At 30.4% G+C, this 22,433-nt stretch overlaps 1 protein-coding gene across 1 annotated transcript; it reads right to left on the bottom strand.

The window, feature by feature from the left end:
* Positions 1 to 10,075: 10,075 nt before the first annotated feature.
* On the bottom strand, positions 10,076 to 11,800 carry LOC110276252 (uncharacterized). Its single transcript, XM_021133000.2, has 2 exons — positions 11,002 to 11,800; positions 10,076 to 10,899 (listed from the first exon to the last, which is right to left on the bottom strand). The coding sequence occupies exons 1-2, from the start codon at positions 11,798 to 11,800 to the stop codon at positions 10,076 to 10,078; spliced, it is 1,623 nt and encodes a 540-aa protein (XP_020988659.1).
* Between the last annotated feature and the right edge of the window lie 10,633 nt (positions 11,801 to 22,433).

Raw genomic sequence — 22,433 nt, forward strand, 5'->3', positions numbered from 1 at the left:
TCCAACGACGGAGGAGCCACGCAACGACAACTTTGGCTAGGCGAGGTTGCGAATCTGCTCCGTGGGCTTGGAACCCGAAAATACAGCGGCCAGAGATAGAAGAGAAGGGGGAGTCGAATTGGTGGGAGGAAGGGCGGGGTCAATGAGGTGCGGCATAACAGCAACAACGACGCAACGAGGAGGACAGACAACGGGGATAACGTGCATCTTGAACATCACGACGGGAGGCGGTGGCCTGTGGGCAGCAGTAATGAGGACGCCCGGGGCTACTGCGACGCGATCTTCTGTTGCTACGACGCGCAAGCAGAACGCGGCGTCGGCTGGGCGGTGTCGGATCAGACAATAAGAAAGTGCAGAAGCGCCGAGATGACTCTGCAGATCAGAGATCGCAAATAGAGAATGCGAGGTTAGCGTGATATTGGGAGTAACTGCCAATTGTGATTTGGTTTAATTGTAAATTCTTATTTTTCAAATTTTAAAATCTGAAATTAAAAAAATTAATTAATAATCTAATTTATGATTTTAATTTTAATTTATTCTTTATTCCATTGTTCACATTATTTAATATTTTCATTATCTTCCTATATTTTTTCTATGTAGTTATGAGCTATTTTCTTTTTCGTGGCCACATACACATTGGAGCCACCAATCTGCAATGACCCTCTTGTGTTGGATGTCCAACTATCCCTTACCTTGGCTTTCATGTTAGTCAATAAATATAACATAAATATACTCAAGAGAAGGGGAGTAGGGCAGTTAAAATGGGCTAAATCTATCGGGTCAATCCGTTTACCCATTTAAATGGGCGGATTTTGTTTCTAAAATTAAGCCCATTTAAATTTCGGGTTAAACGGGTTGATTCTGATTAACTTGAAAAAAATGACTGGTTAAACGAACTAGTTCGCAGGTTGAACGGGTGGTCCGTTTATTTTTTTTTACATTTTTTTCAAAAAAAGCAGCACTTTCAGCCGATATTTCTCCCGATTCGACCCTAAAATATGACCCACCAACTAAAAAAATATTTTTTAAAGGTTTTTGACTTAAAAGTGGTATTTTTTGTCAAAATATTTTTCAAAAGATAAAATTAAATAATAAACGAACTGGCCTGTTTAACTCATCGAACTGACTATAAACGGTCCAGACTAAAAAATTCTGGTCCATAAATAAAATAAATTTAAATAGACCAATCCATTTAAACTACGAATTTAACGGACCGAACCTAAATGAGCCAGACTAATCCGTTTAACTGCCCTCTGAATTGGGTATTAATAATAAATTAAAAACTTTATAGATTATAAATAAAAATTTAATTTGCGAATAAAGGTGACATACTTCTATTTTCTGTAGATTTATAAGTAAACTTCAAGCGTTTAAATTATGCACTTGATATTTTTCATAATACTTGTATAAAATAAACCAAAACTTAAATGTGAGTAGTTTTATACTAAAAGTTTAAAACTTTTTCAAATAGTTTAAACAAGTTTTCAAGTTTTTATGAGTCAACTTTTTACATCATTTTAGAAATATAAATAATAAAAAATATAAAGAGTTTAAGAATTAAAAAAAAAAAAGTTCTTTCTAACAATTAATTTTTTTTCTAGATCTTTTAACTTTAAATAAACATAAATTTTGAAAGAAATATGCATGTGGGTACAAATAAATAAAGATGGTACATATAGACAAAGTAATCATGGATTTTGAACAAAAATAAATATCTTTTTCTTCGTATTTTCCTTAGGATTCATATTTAAAAGACACGTGAAAGGCACATTTAAAAAGAAAAATAACAAAAGAAAATTATTTTTGTATTTATACACGTATGATGCTTTATGATGAAAAAGTGTTCAACAAAAAAACCTTTTCATATTTTTGCACAAGTTAAGTGAAATTGACTAATTTTTCCATTTACGTAAAAAATTTTAAGAAACTAACTTAATTGAATTGATTAAAAGTTTAAAAAATAATTTATTTAATTGGTAAAATTTGAAAAATCTTTTAAATTATTTACTCAATTTTATTTTCATAAAATTTTGATGAATCATTTAAGGATAGCAATGGGTAAGGTAGGATAGGATTTGGACTCTACCTTAACTTTACTCGTGAGTTTAAAATTTTATTAAAATTCTACCATAATCTACCCGCGAGTTAAGAATCTCTCAACTCTAATCCTATTTGCATTCTAAAATTCTAAACCCTACCTTACCTGTAGGAATATCAATTTTTTCAAAATAAATATAAAATTCAATCATTTTAAATTTCATGTCTATTAATAAAATAAAAGATAAAAAATTAATACTCTAAATTACTAAATTAACTAACTAGTTTAATAGTTGTTCACTTATTATAAGTCATTACATGAAAAAGATTATGAGTTTAATTCTTACCTCCTCCGTTATATACCTAATTTTTATAAAATATATGTTATATATGAAGTACGAGTAAAATATGGTAGAATATACCCTAAATTCATATCTTACTTTATCCACATGTATATCCGAACCAATTTTCACCCTATTCACAACGAATCGAATAACTTATTTTACTCAAATAGATTAGACCAAATTAAATATTTACAGATAGAATATGTATTGCCAATTCTAGAACCAGTGGACTTCGTCCAAAAGTTATTCATCACTCATGATGTAATGATGCGTTGATTATTTATATTATTGTTTTTTTAATCAAAATAAAACTTTCTACAAATAATGCCATATTATGTCTAAGAGAAATAACTTACCTTATTGTTGGAACCCTCCAACCAAATGTAAAGAAGTTGCATCATAAATTCATAACGTATTACTTTTCTTTTTTCAACTTCATAACGTATTACTTTATTTTTTCCCTTTCTCTAAAATAGCCGTAACGTGTTACTTTATTCCCCCTATCCGTGGCTTTTATATATTTTCATTCTCTTTTTTATTTCTTTTTACTTCTCTTTATTTAACCAATTAACACTTACTGCTGCAAGGAATATGGAGTTGCAAGGAATCACTGAATACTGATGGGTTAAATTTTCAAGATGATACTCCTGAGAAAAATAAATTTGAAAGAGAAAAATACTAAATAAACTCTCAAAATATTAAAAAATAACAAAGATAATTAGATATTAAATATATATTTAAAAAAAATAAATATTAAATTTTAATATTTTATAAGTAATATCAGAAAAAGAATACTTTTTCATCTTTAAAATTTAAAAATTTTATATTGAGTGAATATTTTTAATAAAGAATTATTGTGAATGACTAATTTTTTTAAATAATGTACAAAAAAAGTCTAAAAATCTAATTTTACTCTAAATTTTTTGTATATACCTTCTAAATAGATATTCAATTATAACCATAAAATTTGAATCAAATGTTATAAATCGTTTGCCATTTATATAAAAAATATTTTTTTTGGTACTTTTGTCACATTTTAAATTTTTTGTAGATTTATTTCTCGTTTATATCTTTAAAAATTATTTTTATTAGCGCCATAAACTTTCGGGTACTAATTTAGTAATTTATCCGTAACAAGAAATGAAATTTAAACATGAGATAAAGTAGTTTTAATTTTAAAAATATTTAGAAAATTATTCTAACATTTAATTTGTTTTATTTTTTAATATTTTAAATATGTTTTAGTTGCATGTTTAAAGATTATCATTGTTAACAAAAATGCCAATGTAACAATCCTAGCCAGATGACTGACGCATCAGTGACACATGATATATATGCCTAAGTAGTTCAGCTCATCAGTGTAAGATTTATCATATCACATGTTAAGCTATTAATAATAAAATTAAAATGAAATGTTAAGAATAAAATGATATTAAATTTAAACATTGAGACTCAAAAATTATATTTATTATTTAATATTTTTCTAAAAATAAAATTTTGTTAAGAATATCTTTAAAATATATTAATTACTTTTATTGGGATAGAACTCATTTTAATATAATAATACTTTTATTTAAAACATGCGAAATCACGATAAGAATCGCATATTTTATTATTAAATCTTATAAAAATATTTTTGAAAATATTTTATTATGTAAAAAATATTTCAGAACTTTTAAAAATATGTTTATATAATTTATTAATAAGAATATATCATACTTAGATACTTATCATAATTTTATATTTATTTTTAGTAATTTTTTTATTTTCTTAAATGAGTTTCAATAAAAATAATGTTTTAAAAATTTTATTAATATAATTTTATTTCAAAAATATTTACCGAATTATATAAGTATATTTTTCTATCCCTAGACCTCAGTCATAATATTTTATTTCAGTTTTGCTCTTAACTTTTTAATGTGAGGACATGATGACAATCCTATGATGATAATATATTACTGATACGTTAGTCTAAAATTACTACATCAGCATTTTCGTTAATAATATTAATTCAATGCATTTCTTAATTATTATAACAATTAATAAATTCTAAATAAAATAAATTTTGACTATTTTTTATTTTCTTAGTAAAAAATTTTTAATTACCAAATATTTCCATTAATTAACAATAACTTATACGCAGTTCATCATTAGAGTGCATGACTAATAAAATATATCTGTGAATTAATTTATCAATAGTTTAATTGTTTAGGGAGCGGCAAAATTTAAATAAGTATCATAATATATAAAAGATAATAACTGTTTTTCAGTAAAAAAAAATTCTTACTGGATCATATATGCACTATTACTATAGAATTTTAATCACATAAAGTAATTTGGGGCTTGTTAACATACAAAGGTCTATATAACTAATTAAAATTAAAATTTCAGTGATAATTTAAAGTAATAGTCTCTAACAATTTTATATCAGATAAATTAATTAGTTGCTAAAGGAAAAAAGATATATATTAGTCCATGATTTTTTCGTTTTTACAAAACTAGACAAATTGGTCCTAAATCCTAATACATTAAAAAGAAAATTAGTCTGTAACATTTTTTAAAAAGTGACAAATTAGTAAAAGTTAAAATATTATGGTTGAAGAATTAAATTATATAAAATTATAAAAAATAATGGAATAATTTATCCATTTATTTTGTTAAGGATTAACTTGTCTATTATTTTAAAATATGAAAGACCAATATATAAAATTCTTTTATTATAAATTAATTTATTTGATGAAAAAATATTGAACCAATTTAAAATACCTCTATTAAAATTTTAAATGAGTTGTTGGCCCATTTTTGTTACAGTGAGTTTCCATCATCTCTTTTCTTTATATGTAAGCTAATTATAGAGTAAATTTCTAATGTAGTCTTCAAAATTAGTGTCGTATATTAAAATTATTTTTAAAATTTTAATTATATTTTTAAAATTGAAAAAAGTGTATTACATTAGTTCTAAATTCATCTTTTGTTAATGGCGTGCTAACATGGCTTAATAACATAAATTGTTAGTGACATATGTTATATTATAATTTGATTGAATGTATTGATATGATAACAGACACATGACATGATAACGTAGATAATTATACTATATGTCACAATATTATTTGACTATGTGTCAAATATCATAATATTATTTATCTGTGTCATCTTTTATATCATTATTATATATGCACTAAATTTATTAATATGTATATTTAATCAATTATATATTTTATTTTATTAAAATACATACTTATGTATTAAGAAATTTATCAAGAATAAATTATTATAGAAAAATTTGTATAATTAAACTAAATTTTTAAAAATATTTTATAAAAAACTTATATTTAAATAACATATGAAAAAAATAATTAAAGATAGTACATTGAAAAATATTAAGAATTTTGAATATATAAAACAAAAAAACAAAAAATATTATTAAAGAGATTAATTTAGTGCATCATATTTAATTTTAGGAACTAAAATAAGTCTTACTAAATATAAAATTAGGGACCAATTTAGTGCATTTGTAATGATGATATAACAAATGATACGTAAATAAAAAATATTTGCGACACCTGACACAAATTAATACGTGGCCAAATAATATTATAACATATGATATATCTATATATCCACATTTATATGTCATAAATGACTGATTGAAATGTAAATTATCATATCTTTATACATGATCAAACCATAATATGATGACAAATGTTATTAATGGTTCATATCATCAAGCTACGTCGACATATTATTAATATAAAATACGTTAAAGATTAACGTAGTGTATTTTTATTAATCTAAAAAATATAATTAATATTATTAAAATATTAAAAACAATTTCAGTATAGGATACTAATCTAAAAAATTACATTGAGATTTACTGACTAAATATCTTTGTCATTTTTATCCCTCATGGCCCTTCGTTTGCCAATATGAAGAACCACATTGTATATTATTTATTGTTGCTCGCAAAAGTAATGAATAAATGAACAAAAGTAAACTCCCAAGAATTTAGAATAAACAAAATATACATTAAAATTCATAAATATCAAAATATATTTTAAATATTATTTTTAATAGATAAAAATATACAATAAAAATTCATAAAAACCAAATTATTACTAACAGGTTAACGATACAACATTTTTGTCCATAAAAATAATTTTTAAGATATAGTGTAATATTTACGAGTATTTAATATGTATTTTTATTCATCTCAAATTTTTTATATGTACTTTTTTTTATACTCTAAAAATAAAATATATATGCGGTTACTTTCACAAACAATAAAATCTTATGCATTTACCTTCCAAACAGATGAATTTCATATTAATTAATCAATTATTCTAATTTTATATGGTCAGTATTATTTTACAGTATCATTTTAGAGAACTTATTCCTCCCCGGTTGTACGCAGGAATTTGCAAAGGAAATTAAAACCCTCAAAAGCATAAGACACACAAAATTCTATTATATATGTAGAAAGTAGTAACACATGTCTCCATTCACAAGAGAGACTTAAACGGTAGGCAATGCCTGTATTCAAATTCAATGTGCCATTTCAAAAGTGGGGATGGTTATTCAACTTTAAATTACTTCATTGTATAGATTAGTTATTAATGTCAAGAAATATATTTCCATAATTGATGATAAGTTAACGCATGCGCGTTGTTAAATACGTAATAAAGATGGAATACATAGAACATATCATTCTTGAGGCTTTTTTTTTAATCAGTAACATTAAACGAACAATGAATAATGTTACTTTATTTAATAGAATATCTATAATTTTGTATATATAATATTTATAATTATATATATTGAATTTAAAGAACAAATAACAACTAATTAATAATGAACAAATATTATTATTGAGTTAAAAATCTAACTATATGTGTGATTAAGTTTGTTTAATGTGTAGAAATCAATAACAATCAAAACAAGCTTAATAACAAACTTCAGACCCACACACACTCATATAACATAAGAAAATATTTGTTGATTCGTTTCCATCGAAAACAAAGCAAGTATCAAATCAAATTCAAAGAGTTGAATAACAAGCAAAGTTTTTAAATGGCTTAGGTCCATAAGAATTAATGATGAGTCAAACCCAATCTCACATCAAGGTCCAAAGATAAAGGTAACTAACTAAGAAATGAAATTTTATTTTCATCTAAACTAAATCAAAGTCACTGAACTAATTTTTTCTCTTCTCTTTGTCTTTTTTCTCTCTCACCCACCTAAAGTATTCTAAAAATAAAATGAAAAAAAAAACTGTTTAGAATTTAAATTAATAATAAAAAAGTAGGTTACTAAAATTAAAAAAAGAAAGTCAAGAAAGCTAAGACTCTAAGCAAAGATCAAATCCAAAGGTTACATTAAAAAAAGTTTTTTTTTTATTTGTGCTTCATTGAAGATTGTTAAAAAAAAATTTTTCTCTGCATGCACCGAACTGAAAAGATCAAGAAGTTGAAGATTATGAAACTCTGCTACAGACCAACAGACAAGAAAAAAATTTGGAGTCAAAGCACAAATAAATGACTTAGATTCTTCAAGAAATTTAAAAAAATGATGATAGATATGGATGCATGTATAATTCAATCAATGCTACTATTCTATCTCTCTTCTGTACCGCTGCTGATGTTGATATTAAAAAAGAAGAAGTCAAAAGTATTAAAGTCAAGTTTTAAGTTTTAGAAGCTTTACTCTTTTATTAAATGTGTAAACGACCAAGGATTGGAGTAAGGAGTGAGAGCACAAAGTTTGGATTTTCATAACTTACAAAGCTATACATTTTTCTCCTTCATGTTCTCTATTAAATATTCAGCTTTCTCAGTTTTATCTTTCTTTATTTCAATAGAAAAAGACATTAAAGTGAGGAATTAAAAAAAAACTATTAAAAGAAAAGGCAAAGAGAATTAGAGTTGGAGTTGGAGAAAAGCCAAATGCTCATTTTAGAAATTCTTTGTACGTTTTTCTATTTTGTAATCATGATCTTGAGAAGATTTTTCTTGCTAATTTGGGTGAGCATTTAGTAGTTGAAAATATAGAGAGTGAACCTAGTCAAATCTAGAAAAATTGATGTTTGTAATCCTTGAAAGATAGTAAAAGTTCTACCACAGTTGTGGGAGATACTAGATGTAGGTCATATTGCATATGGTGACTGAACCTGAATATATGGTTGTATCATTCTTCCTTTTCTGCTCTGATTCTGGTTTCATTCTCTAACAAATAAAATAAAATTATCTCTTGCTTATTCTATTTAGTAAGACGTCATAACAACTCTACTTTCCTACAATTCTGTTTCGACTCTTCTATCGACAAAGGACAAAATAAAAGTGTCTCATGTGTTTTCAACAAAAACATATTTAATAGATTTTTTAAATTTTATTCAGTTTGAAATAAAATCCAACAAAATAAAAAGAAGTCTAGATTCAAACCCCTTTTCTAAATTACTAATAACCATCACATATAAAATTACATAATTATTTTAATAATAATTAATAAATATTAAATAAAATAATTTTAAATTATTTAGATTAATTTGTTATTATCTTCTAAATATTATTGTTTTAAAATATAAACCTCCACAATCACATTCTCAAGGTTTTCTAAGATAGTTGATTGTATTCACTACTCTAGCTGTTTGATCAAACTTTGATAGAATATTCTAACGTGATATTCTTGTACATACTTAACTACGCTTTTTATTTTTAATATTGTAGCTGGGGTGGAGTTAGACGCCATTATGGGGGAGGGAGAGGCATCACCAGATTGTGGTGTCAGTATAGAACCAACTCGGACCCTCCGAGTTCCAACACACAGCCAAGTCGCACCGTCCGAGTTCCAACATGCAACACGTACCGTCCGATTTCTTACTCAGCACACTCACCGTCCGATTTCGAAGGGGAAGGACACGCGTCGCGTTGTAGCAGCTCCCCAATTCGGTGCCCTTAAACCAAACACTCACTCATGCATTCACCCCTCTCACCATCTGAAAACATCACTCTCCCAACTTTTATTTTCAAGTTGAAGCCCCCATTGTTCTTCTTCTTTCTCCTCTCAGCTGTGCATGCTTGAAAAAATAAAAGAATGCCAAAAAAAAATAAAACTAGGGATGTTGATCGACCTGAGCTTCATGTTATGCATTATCTCAGTCATTCCGATTATGTAAGTTTTTTTTTTTATTTTTTAAAGTTTCTTATTTGAAATTATAAATGTAAAATGTTTATTTCTTATGATTGTTGTTATTAGAAGTGCAAATTCGAAATATCCATAGAATAGAATGATTATTACTATTTTTTAGCATTTATATGTATTTTTTAAAATTTTTAGAATTTTTTAAATTAATTTTTAATTGTAAAGACTTATTGTTAGTGAGATAATTATTATTATTTTGTTAGTTTGGGACATTTTTAAATGTAAACTCTGTTAGGTATTTTTTTATAGAGCACGTAAATTTTTTTTGTGAATTTTTAATATTTTGTATTATAGTTATGTTTTAATATAAATATAAGCAAATTAAAAAAGAGAGCCCCAACGGTTCAATTTTAATTGTAATTAATATTGAAAATAGGTTTAATTTTTTAAATCTTTTTTAAATTATTAACTATAATTGTAATGAATGAAGGTAAATGTTATTAACTATATAATGCTACACATATCATACACATATCATATCATCTGAGACTGTGAACCTATTGAGCATCTTCGTCGGCATTTGCACCAGCTGACTGACGGCATCTGCTATGACTATGTCCCTCAGCTCCACATAGCCTACATCGCCTAGGACGACGTAATATTCGCGTGTCCATCTCATTCAAGAAGCGGGTCATCTTGGGGCGACCTTTCGTGACGCGTCTAAGGTACGGATTCGGTACGAACCGAGGTCCGTTGTAAGCAGGCCATGTTGTAGGATTACCTAGTGGCCTAAACCTTGCTCGGTACACCCGCCGAACTTGGTCCATCTTATACACATCATGGACATACAGTTTCCAATCCAGTCGCTGGTTGGCACAACATGCGAACACATATCTGCAAGGGATCCGATCCACATGGAACTCACCACAGTCACATCGAAGGCCACGTAGATCGACTGCAAACTCCAGTCCACTTGGCATCTCACGCACCTCAAAGACCTCATTCAGGCGGTCAAAGCAACTGACCTGAATGTTTCCTGATGCAAGTTGGTTTGCATGCAACTTCGAGGTCACGACATCAGAGAACACATGGCCAGCACTAATCCGCGCTTCTACCTCCGCTCTTTTTCGGGTGAACAACTCGTTTAGCCTGTAGAATGTTGCCTTCACAAGAGCAGTTATTGGAAGATTGCGTGCACCCTTCAATACTGAATTGATGCATTCCACAAGATTCGTCGTCATGTGACCCCATCGGTATCCACCATCAAATGCCAATGCATATTGTTCGCGAGGAATTCGGTTTAACCAGTTTGTATACGCTTCGCCCCGTTCCCGTAATCGCTGGTAACGCACTTCGTACTCCCGCACCGTCCTTGAATATCCTGGAGGAAAGCAACATAAACAAAGAAAAATAATAGATGTCAAAACATGTCACCTGATGGTTACATCTATTAATAACTTACTTAAATTTAGTAAATGGTTACCAATGTTGACGACCAATTTTTGGAGGTACGGTGCCTTGAATTTTCGCAGAAAGTTTGACTCAATATGCCTGATGCAAAACATATGAAAAGCTCTAGGAGGTGACCAAGCTCCGTTACTGCGTTCGACAGCTGCATTGATGGATTTGTGTCGGTCGGATATTAGACCCACACCATCCCGAGTGACAACATGTTGACGAAGGTTACTAAGGAAAAAGTGCCATGCATCAGACGTCTCTCCCTCCACAATAGCAAACGCAATTGGGACGATATTGTTGTTGCCATCTTGTGAAACTGCCACTAGTAGACAACCCTTATACTTTTTGTACAAGTGAGTCCCATCCACCTGGACAACTGGTTTACAATATCTGAATGCCCTAATACAGGGGTAATAACTCCAAAATATTCTATGCAGTACTCGAATATCACCCACCAAGTCATCGCCTTGATATGCAGGCATAGTCTCAAAATGGACAACAGCTGATGGCTCCTTATGACACATGGCCTCAAACCATATAGGCAACGCTTCAAACGATGCTTTCCAACCTCCAAATATTTTTTCTACTGCCCTTTGCTTAGCCAGCCATGCTTTCCGATAACTAACGGTGTAGTTAAACTTCGATTGCACTTCTGCTATAACCGACTTTACCTTTAAGGAAGGGTCCGCCTCAACCAATGGCTTTATCGCTTCTGCAATTGTGAGAGAATCCAGCTTCGAATGATCTTGTGAAATGGTGGCTCGGGTACATGTGTGACTACCATTATATCTCCTTATAACCCAACAGTACTTCCTGCTGATCATGCTAACCCTGATAAGCCAATCACACCCTGACCCGTACTACGTACACTTGGCATAAAATGTCAACGGCTCAGACTCATACACCCGGTAGTCTACACTTCGTCGTATGGTATACTCTTTTATCGCCTTAATAACAGCTTTCCTCGAACTGAACTCCATACCAACGGAAAACTCACCATCTACGACAATAGGAATCTCTGCATTTGACAACCACCATAGGAAAAATCAAATAAAGACACACATATTGCAAACCTGACAACACCTTATTACGTCACTCTAATTAAAAAAAGAACAACAGCAGAACATGTAAAAATTAGACCAGACAGGTCGGTTCGACCGTCAAACGACATGAACCGAAACCTAACCGGTCCGGTTCACTAGATTTGAACCGTACAAGGGATCGATCTAACTGCGAATGATATTTACAAACTCACGTAACTTTTACGTACCTGCAGTCATATATCCCGGAAACTCCGGAAGATGCATGGCTTCCAAGTCCAAAACTCGCATGAATGATGGCTCCTCAAACGTCACATCGTTTGCGAGTGCATTTGCCACCTCTGTCACATCTGGCGCCGTAGCTCCGTCACCTTGATCTTCATCTCCATCTCTATCTGGACCAACAAACTCGTAGTTACTTTCGAACTCTTCTTCACTGTCACTATTATAATCTTCTCGTAGAATATTTCGGTCGGCCTCAGATTGTTCCAACTCAACATACAACTCGATGAACGAGATCTGACCCCGGTTTTCAATATACATTGAAAACATCTCTTGCATGCTCGCTTCGTCCGTCACATATCTGGTTTGAAACTGGACGAATCCACCAAATACATGTATGGGATATCTGTATAGAATACATGATATCTTTTTTGTCCTCTCAGAATCAATCTTTTCACAGATCACCCCTTTCAACTCTTCAAATGAGATGATAAAAGGAATAACAACATCTAAGGGTTTTTCACAGATAAATTTTACTCCTTCCGAAGTTTGTAGTAAAATCTGACCAAAATAATACACTTTTAGCAACACTCTATCACTCATTTCTCTCAATCATATAAAAAGAAAAGAAAATAGATTTGGCTACTAGATTTTCAAGTTTAAAACAGCAGGTAATAAAGAAAAGAGAACGAAGATACAGAAGAAGACGCAGCCGTTCAAGTTGGGGAAGAAGATGCGAGTAACCTACCAGCTTACTTCACACTTTTATATAGACCACTTTAACGAACTCGCACCCTACGACTAGGTTAAAATGATTTAAAAAAATATTAACAACTGAAATCGGACCATGCAATTTCATCTTGAAGTTCCGCAAAAAATTTCATCCGTACTCAAAACGGAGGGTCCGAGTTCTTATCAAATTCAACGCATGGAACTCGGACCATGCGACTTGTAGTGGCATTGCGTATTAAAAAACAAACCACAGTGGAAACGGAGGGTCCGATTTAGAGAAGCAAAAAATTTCATTTCTCCTCAGTATACAAATCGGACGGTGCGATTTGATACGCTAAATTCATTACAAAGAAAACGCACTGTCCGATTTCTTCACCCTCACACTGTCAAAAAGCTGTTCCACATATACGTCTATTCCCCATGCTTCCATATCTGAGAAAAGCACACATATAGGTTCCATTTCGATAAAATTTAGCCTACTTAACTACTAAGCCAAACTTAAAATATTAAAAAGGGAAGAAAATAACTTAAGCCAAGCTCGATACAATGAAACCATTTTCTATCACTTATTCCCACCACTAGAAATAATTACCAACAATTTTATTTAAAAAGAAATCATCTACAAAAATAAATGTTACTGACAGTGACAGAACTTAGTTAAGATAAGGGGTGGTCATAGCCCTCCAAATTTTTGTTAAAAAAATTAGTAGTATTTTTTCAGAAAATAAAAAATAGTTCTGGCTCAAATATTTTATGACTTAAAATATAAAAGTTCAAAGAGTTGCATCTGATGAATTTGACCTTAATTCTTTAGAACGAAACATTGAAAAACGACTTCAAATTTGGCAATATCACCCAAATCAGAGAGATGAGGTTAGACGAACTTATTTTAAATGGAATTCATATTAAAAGCATATTGACAATTATCTTCTGTTTGGCCTCCCAAAATTTTATTTCAAGTTCCACTACTGGTTACTGATAAACAATTCTCAATGCTAAATAATCCATTAATTGCAAAATAATGGCGACGGATGATTACAAATATTTTTACAACATTCATAATCATTAGTATTGATCAAAATCGTTTTATTTTCTTTCTTACTTATTTGTTTGACAATTATCATTTTTTATTGGTAAGTTTAAGGTATTTTTTATTTATTTAAACCAAAAAATTATTTAATAATGTGTTTCACATATCACAATATTATTTAATTAAATGTCCTGCTTTTATTATTAGTAAATTCTTGAATGGTATTGTCATTGATTCAACAAGCGAAGTGATAAGTGTCAAATTTTGAAGTTTCCATGTCTTGTATTTTTCGGATTCAGAAACGATTTTGGTTGCTTTATCTATCAGAAATTGTGGTGGAATCTTGGAGCTGTAAAAATGAGTTTTTATTGACAAACTTTGAATTATTAATATTGCAATATGTCTCCATATGCTGTAATTATTTTGATTGAGTTTATTTGACATAGGTGAAAAAATTTTTTTGTGGGTGAATCAGACTGTGTGATCTTCATGATGAAAGTGAATAGAGAAAAGAGATTCTTGATACCATGAAAGATTTAAAGAGACTCTGCAAAAATAGAACTAAGCTAAGAACTAGAAAAGAAAAAAACTGAATCAAAAGAAATTGAGCAGAGTTTGTAATTTGAGATACGCAAACATTGATATTAATTTAAAGGTTATTACAAATCACCTTGAATAAGAGTACATGACTGATATAAGAAAAGTATAAGTAAACAATGAAAATAAAATAATGTGAATAATGGATATATTGGATGTTTAATTTATTAAGTGTGCAGATGGTTATTCTAATATTAAGATTTAGGTGAGTAATTTGGAGGTGTAGTGTGTTTTACTTGAATTGGGGCAACTTTAGGATCCATTGTTCATGTTGATCAAAAAAGTCATTAATTACCTAATATAACCCATATATATATATTATTATTCTGTATAAATGATTTATTTTATTTGTACAGAATGTTAAAATAGTTGTAATCTCTAATAAAAAAATAGCTCCATAAGCAAAAGCTTCTATCATAATGAATCCTGCGATGTATTAATGATGAGTATATAACACCGTTTCAGCTCTGCCAGAAAATCCAATTTTTTCTCCACGACAATATATATATATATATATAAACAAAACTATAACTAACACTAGTTCTATTATAGCTACTTCCTAACTGAAATTAGTTAGACAAACACACTAATAAGTAAGAGTGTTGCTACACATCTAAGTAATTTTTTATCCAAGTAGGCCCAACACCAACAAAAATCACTCTCATTAAAGAAGTGTGATCACACACGCGTTTCATAATGCAACTTCTTTGTCTTCGTCTTCTTCTTGTCTTCATTCTCCTCCTTCTTCTTTCAAATTCGCGTACGTAGGTTCTTCACTAACAACACCAACATTTTGCTCGGTTAAGTGAAGTTGCTCATTTTGATTCACTTGATTGTTAATGTGTTTAGTTGAGTCCTTGTACATGCAGAAATATTTTTCTTACTGATTGAATGTTTATCACGTTTTATTCAACACATGACTGGTGTTCGATTTAGTGGTGTTGGTCATTTTGATTCACCTGATTGTTATGTGTTTAGTTGACTTCTTTTGCATGAAAAAATGCTATTCTTTATGATTGAATGTTTATGACGTTTTATTCAGCACATGAATATTACTCGATTCAGTGGAGTTGCTCATTTTGATTCACTTGATTGTTAGTGTGTTCAGTTGAGTCCTTGTGCATGTAGAAATATTTTTCTTGATGATTAAATGTTTATCACGTTTTATTCAGAACATCAATAGTATTGGTTCAGTGGAGTTGCTCATTTTGATTCACTTGATTGTTAGTGTGTTCAGTTGAGTCCTTGTACATGCAGAAATATTTTTCTTGCTGATTGAATGTTTATCACATTTTATTCATCACATGATTTGTGTTCGGTTCAGTGATGTTGGTCATTTTGATTCACCTGATTGCTATGTATTTAGTTGAGTTCTTTTGCATGCAGAAAAGCCTTTCTTGATGAATGGTGTTCGGTTCAATAGAGTTGGCCATTTCAGTTCAGTTCTGTTCTACATAATTCAAAACTCTTCCTCCTCACCTTCTACTGTTTCCTCACCAGGTAGAGAAGGAGGAAAAGACAAAAAAATACAGCAGCAACAACAACAAAAGAATGACGTTAAGGAGAAAACACGTGAAGAAGAAGGAATGCGAAAAAGAAGGAGGAGAATGGGGAGGAAGAGGAAGGCGAAGAAGAAGAAGCTCCGTGTGTAAACGAGCGTGAGAAGAAGAAGAAGAAGAAGAAGAAGAAGAAGAAAAAGAAGAAACGTGGGGGAGAAGAGAAGAAGAGAAAAGAAGAAGCGTGAGGGAAGAAGAAAATGAGAAAAGCGCGTGACCTAAAATTACTTTGATGAACTTGGATGCTAAAATTGCTTGGATGTGGAGACTATCTCAATAAGTAACACCCTTCATGAAATCGTAGTGAAATATAGCTACCTACAAAATAAAAATGAATCGCACCAAAGTTTGTTGATTTAACACATTTTAAATATTGATTATATTGCACTGACTTGTGAAAAGTTTATCAGAATATAATTAAATCGCAACATTTTTACTGGATTTTCATTTGGAAATAAATCACATTAGCTTGAAGCTATTTATTTGGTTTTACTTAAAAAAGTACAAAACTTCTGCAATTTACGCATTCTTTCGTAAGAAGCACAAAACTTCTGGTACTTATAAGTGAACCAATAAAGTGAAAAGATTAAAAATTTGGATTTTATAGATTAAATTGTGATCCACTATCAAAAATAGAAATATGGAAAGAGGAGAGTGGAGAGTGCGAGAAGAATGACTAGCAGAAGATAGAGAGAATGAAAGAGAATAACAAATTCAATGCTCGAAAAGAAAAAAAGTACTTGAACGGACCCTATGAGTTAAGGAGAGGTTGGAAGTGGGAAGGTATGAGGAGTTAGAGAAGGGTTCACATACTATTTTTGTGGACAACCTGCTAGGAGACATATCGAAGGGTGCCCCCTTTTAGAATTTTTGGGTAGGAGCATAACGTTGTGGATGTACACGTCTCTAGGAAGAGAAGGCGAGGTAATGGATATCCATTCGCGTTGTGAAATATGAAGTTAAGGCGGGTGCAGATAGAGCAATTTAGAAGATGGATGAAGTACTCATCAAAAATAGAAGAATGACCATCTTTTTTTTATATTTTTTGTAAATATTATTTACCGACGACTTAGTCATCGGTAAAAGTGTGGGTTTTTATATCATATATATACACATATAAAAAGTCTTTAACTATTTATTTGAATGCCTATTATACTGTTAAATTTTAATATACCCGGTAAATTATATAAGAAAAATTTTATCCAAATTGAAACTACGTAAATAATAAATTTACAAAATTATTTGAAATTAAAATACGACGAAACAAAATAATTAAAAAAATGTGCTCAAACCAAAAAATACAAGTACATTACATAGAAATCAACTAAACTACATGTAATGATCAAAGATAAAGCCATCGTTGTCGCCGTCTCCATCTCCCTGCTGTGATCCTGGTGGTGTCAGCAGTCGAGGACTAGATGATGCTGATAGAGGACATCTTGATGGAAAAAGAGGCGGCATGGCTAGCACACTGCTAGACAAGCCTCTCCCAAACTTTTTCCGCATGAAGGAGTACATGCCATGACCGTATTTTTTCATTGTTCTAGATTGGACTATTGGTGGACAACGATTTTCTAGAGACTCCTACTCTCACTGGTAGCTTGCCTTTAGCTCTGCGTATCTTGTTCGATGTTGCTATAGTTTTCGCTCAATGTCCTACTGCAGCTCCCTGTTGAACATGGTAACCTGCTCCCTGATATTCATACCTCTGTTGGCAGTATACTCAACATTGGAAAAAAACAGAATAGTCATGGTGGATTGATGTCCCATGTCGTAAACCTTCCCCTGCTTTTACCGCTACTAATCTGTATCCATATCTTATCCTCAGATATGGGAGGCGGCTTAGGGCCCCCTATACAATTTGAGTCGCACGCTCCTCCTGGGCTTTGCCTAGCCTATTGTCGAACTTAATCTGAAATAAAATAGTGAAGTATATTTGGGTCTACTAAACTTACAAATGATAGAATTTATTGAGGTATATTTGAGTTTGCTGAACTTACAAATGTGCCCTCAGACTGCTTTCCAACCCACTTGCTATGGTTTCTTCCTCGTGTGTGTCCTCTGGAAGACCTTGCTCCAACGAGGTTTGCGACTCTACTTGATCTCTTGTCAATAGGGTTTAGAATTACAAGAAGTCATTATATATGTTACAACTTTATTAATAATAAAGTAAACAAATTAAGTTAACAATTAAAATTTTAAATGATATGAACTATCTTTTTCGTCATCTTATAGGTACGTGGTGGACCATATGGTGTGCAGGAGATCCATTGGTTTCGGATGCTCAACTGGCTCGGGCATTAACTGGGATCGCCCAATAATTTCCTATGCTCCAGTAATCCTTCAATTTGGTGAAGATATCGTTCAGGATCCAGTCTGCAAAAGTACCCTTATTGTAGATGTTTATTAGCATCTCCTGAAGGCATTTGGTGGCTCTCGCCAACTACATATTGTACATCTTCTCCTCTTTCTGCTAGACAAACTCAAAATGGTCTTACAATATCAATAATTGAATCAAAATAATATAAGTTTTTCATTTGATAACTTAAAAAAGAAACCTTAATTACCTCAAAAAAGTTGCCACCAAAGATCGCAGACGTGATATGAAGCCATACTAAACTTGGGTATGAATGAGTCACCTACATCCCACACTAGCCTCTGTCTAAGAGGCTATGTAAATGAGACACCCTTTTCTAATACTCCAGTGTTGACTGTGTCGGCTGTGACTAAAGATTAGGCAATGCATGTGCCTGGGGTGGTGTCTAGATCTGTGTTTGTGTATGTTTCTGGGAATGAGTTTGTGTATGTGCTTGTGTTTACATTTATAGATGAGGTTGTGCTTAAGGTTGTGATTGTGGTTGTGGCTGTGATTGTGGTTGAGTAAGTGTCTGGTATATGTCACTCGTATCTGAGGATAATTCCGAGTTGGAATCATCTTGATCCAATTCCTATAACAACTATGTTTGCACCCTAGGTAACAAGGTCAGCGTGTCGACCATAAGATTGGTAGTAGTTGTGGGGTTGTAAGCTAGGTGCATGATGACTGTACACCAAGATCAAGTAAAGTATCGTATTCTTTCTGGGTTGCTCCGTACTATGACCACCACTTTACCCGCCATCGCCTCGTCCTCTATTCCTCTCACCTGTCATGTCACCTAAAACAAGTAATAGTAATAAAGTTATATCAACATTGTTATAGTAAAACACAAAATAATAGCAAATTGATAAGATAAACACATACAAACAAAATATAAACGTATTTATTCGAATTCATTAGAAGATAAAGGGATGGCCGGATGGAATTATCATTACTATCACCATTCTCATCATCCTAATCATCTTCCTCATCATCCCAAGGGTGAAGCAAAAATGTCTAAAATTTCAATTTCAGTTATCAATCTAATAGAATTTGAATCAAGATTTTAGAATAAGGCAACTACTCAAATGAAGATGGCAAAAACATCTTTTTATGAAGATGCTTTATTTAAAAGTGTGATTTATTTATTTAGCCACACTTTAAACAAAAATAACACTTTTATAAATATCAAAATCTAACCGTCCAATCCATCATCCAAAAGTCCAAAAAAAAATATTTTCACATGAAAACAATTATAAAATCTTCAATATAGTATCCACCTTAGAATAATTCCTCTTACACAATTTACCATTCATAATAAGTTAATAACACCCACAATTTGATAATAATGTTTGTTATGGAAGACGCGTGGGCCTCCTATTTGCCTATGAATATAATCTAGTTACTCTTAATTGGTTTTGGGATTTATATTTCTTTTTTAATAAAGCATAGATTAGAAAGAATAAAATATATATTTTTAGAATTCCCCACTAAGAATACATCATTCGTGAAGTGAAGCAAAGTGATCATTGGATGAAAGCACCGAATAAATGGCCCATCTAGGTGATTAAATAATTAATTAGCCAGAATCATTTAAACCTCCAAAAGAAGGATCATTAACGCAAATTCATTCAAAAGGAATCAACCAAAGGTTTAATTAAATTCAAAATGCTAATAAAGCATGTTGTCTTTATAAATCTGCAAAGGAAAAAGAGAGGATAGGGGACTATTGGGGAGAATCCTTTGGAAGAAAAATTTAAGTGCAACTTTTCTTTTGGAATAAACTAAACGGATCGTCATTTCCATGAGACAAACTCTTAGTTTTATTAAATTTGATTTATTATTCTTTTTTTTAAGATTTTTTTTTCGTTTTTCGACCATGTACCGTTGGATGAATATCTTCGATATATTATTTTAAAAAATCCCTACCTTTTATTATGTTATCATGCTTTTGAACATTTTTATATTTTATTTTTTAATAATTAATAAAATATAATCTATTATCTTTAAAAAAAACTAAGCGGAACATTCTTTTAGGCAATGATTTCAACTTTAATGTTATACGAAATAATATTAGCAACATACAGAATTTGATTGATCAATTTTTAAATAGGTTGATCCTATTTTTAGAATTAGAGATACCTTTTATTTCAAGTGCTGGTCTTGGTCAAAGTAACTTGAGCCAAATTATTGATAGAAGTTTTGGTAATAGAATTGAGATGAGATACAATTTGATTTTTGATTTTTTACCTAACAATTAAGAGGATTTTTATTTTAAAGATATTCAATTTGATCTCCAAGTTTTATAACCATAAATTAAATTTATTATTTCGCCATCAATATATTTAATATAATATTTATGTATGTAATTATCTATCATTTTTATCAACCTAATTGGAAACTCACATTCACAAAAGGCATGTGATTTTGTCTTTTAAGATTGTTTTTTAATATGTATGCGATTTTGAGATAAAAATATGAAACTACAAAAATATGTTAGCAGACAGACATGAATACAAATATTATATATATAGATACTAAATTAGTATATTTTGTATTTTGACAGAAGAGATACAAAGATATTAGTAAGACATGATTTTCATTTTTTTTCGTTATTTAATATTATTTTTTTAGAATTATATTTTTTCTTAAATTTTGTATGAGGAAAAAGATAAAAACAAATTGAACTTTTTATAATTTATTCTTTTTATATTTAGTATATTACCATACAAGGTATAAAAATACTAATTTTTTGTCTTTATCTTTTGTGTTTTATTCATATCTTATTTTGTTCTCAAAATCAAACGCAGTCAAGGGATTAAATTGAGTCATTTATAAAAGTTAGCACATTGATGAACTAAATTAAATCCTTTAACAGATAAAATTGAGTTCGATACTTTTATCACTATGTAAACTAACTGTTAAACTGCTATAGTGATACATAAGTATTTTGTTAACTAAATTGATAAAAAGAAAATTAATTCATAATTATAAAGGTAGAAACTGAATTGTACATGTCTAAAATTAAGGACCAAATTGAAAATGGTTAACAAAGGCACGATAATTATAGTTATAAATAGTTAAATACTGTAGATAAATGTTCCAACGACAAAGGCATGCTAGTGGCCATTATTCTGATTGATTTCCCATAATGGCTAGTGACCAGTATAATTATGCCAACGCATTAATTATCGTATACCATTAAAAGAAAGTGGTGGACCTTGCAACAATGAAAATAGATATCATAAAATAATAATAATACAAAAAAGAAATGTTACCTTAGGCAAATTTATTAAGGCGATTGTGGAAAGTTATCATAAATTATACTATATCAAGACGGTTAAACACTGATGAATGGAATTTGTGGGGGTTACTAACATTTGATTTTGACAAAAGAAACACCAGTTATCTTGAGCCTAGAGGAGACAGCTGAACTCAAGTTGCATTGATTGTAAATGAAACATTGTAGTATATTGGAATTTTTGACTACCAAATCAGAATTTACAAGAATTTAGAATAATCCAACTTGAGTTCAGTGTAGTTAAAGAATTTTCTATTCATGTTAAAACTTTGAACACTGAAAAGAAATACTTGCCAAAAACAAAAAAGGCAAATCTATCCATATATTCTGATCAAGATTGGTTCGCCTCTTAAGCAACTTGAGTCTTACACACTTTCTTGTGGTGCTATGAGTTTTACATTATTTAATTATATGCCTAAAATAACTTCTTTTTATTTAATTTATTTAAAAAAAAAGGTGTGTGGGGGTAGCTTTGCTGTAATAAGCTCATTTTTGGAATTAAATTAGTTCTAACTTCTAAGAGTGTATATGAAACAAATCAATTTACTAAATGTTAAAATTTCAAATTTAATACAACACCAAAGTTGTATCTATATAAACATTGCTCGAATTTAAGATGCATT

Source organism: Arachis duranensis, chromosome 10 (assembly GCF_000817695.3).
Source record: "Arachis duranensis cultivar V14167 chromosome 10, aradu.V14167.gnm2.J7QH, whole genome shotgun sequence".
NCBI lineage: Eukaryota > Viridiplantae > Streptophyta > Magnoliopsida > Fabales > Fabaceae > Arachis > Arachis duranensis.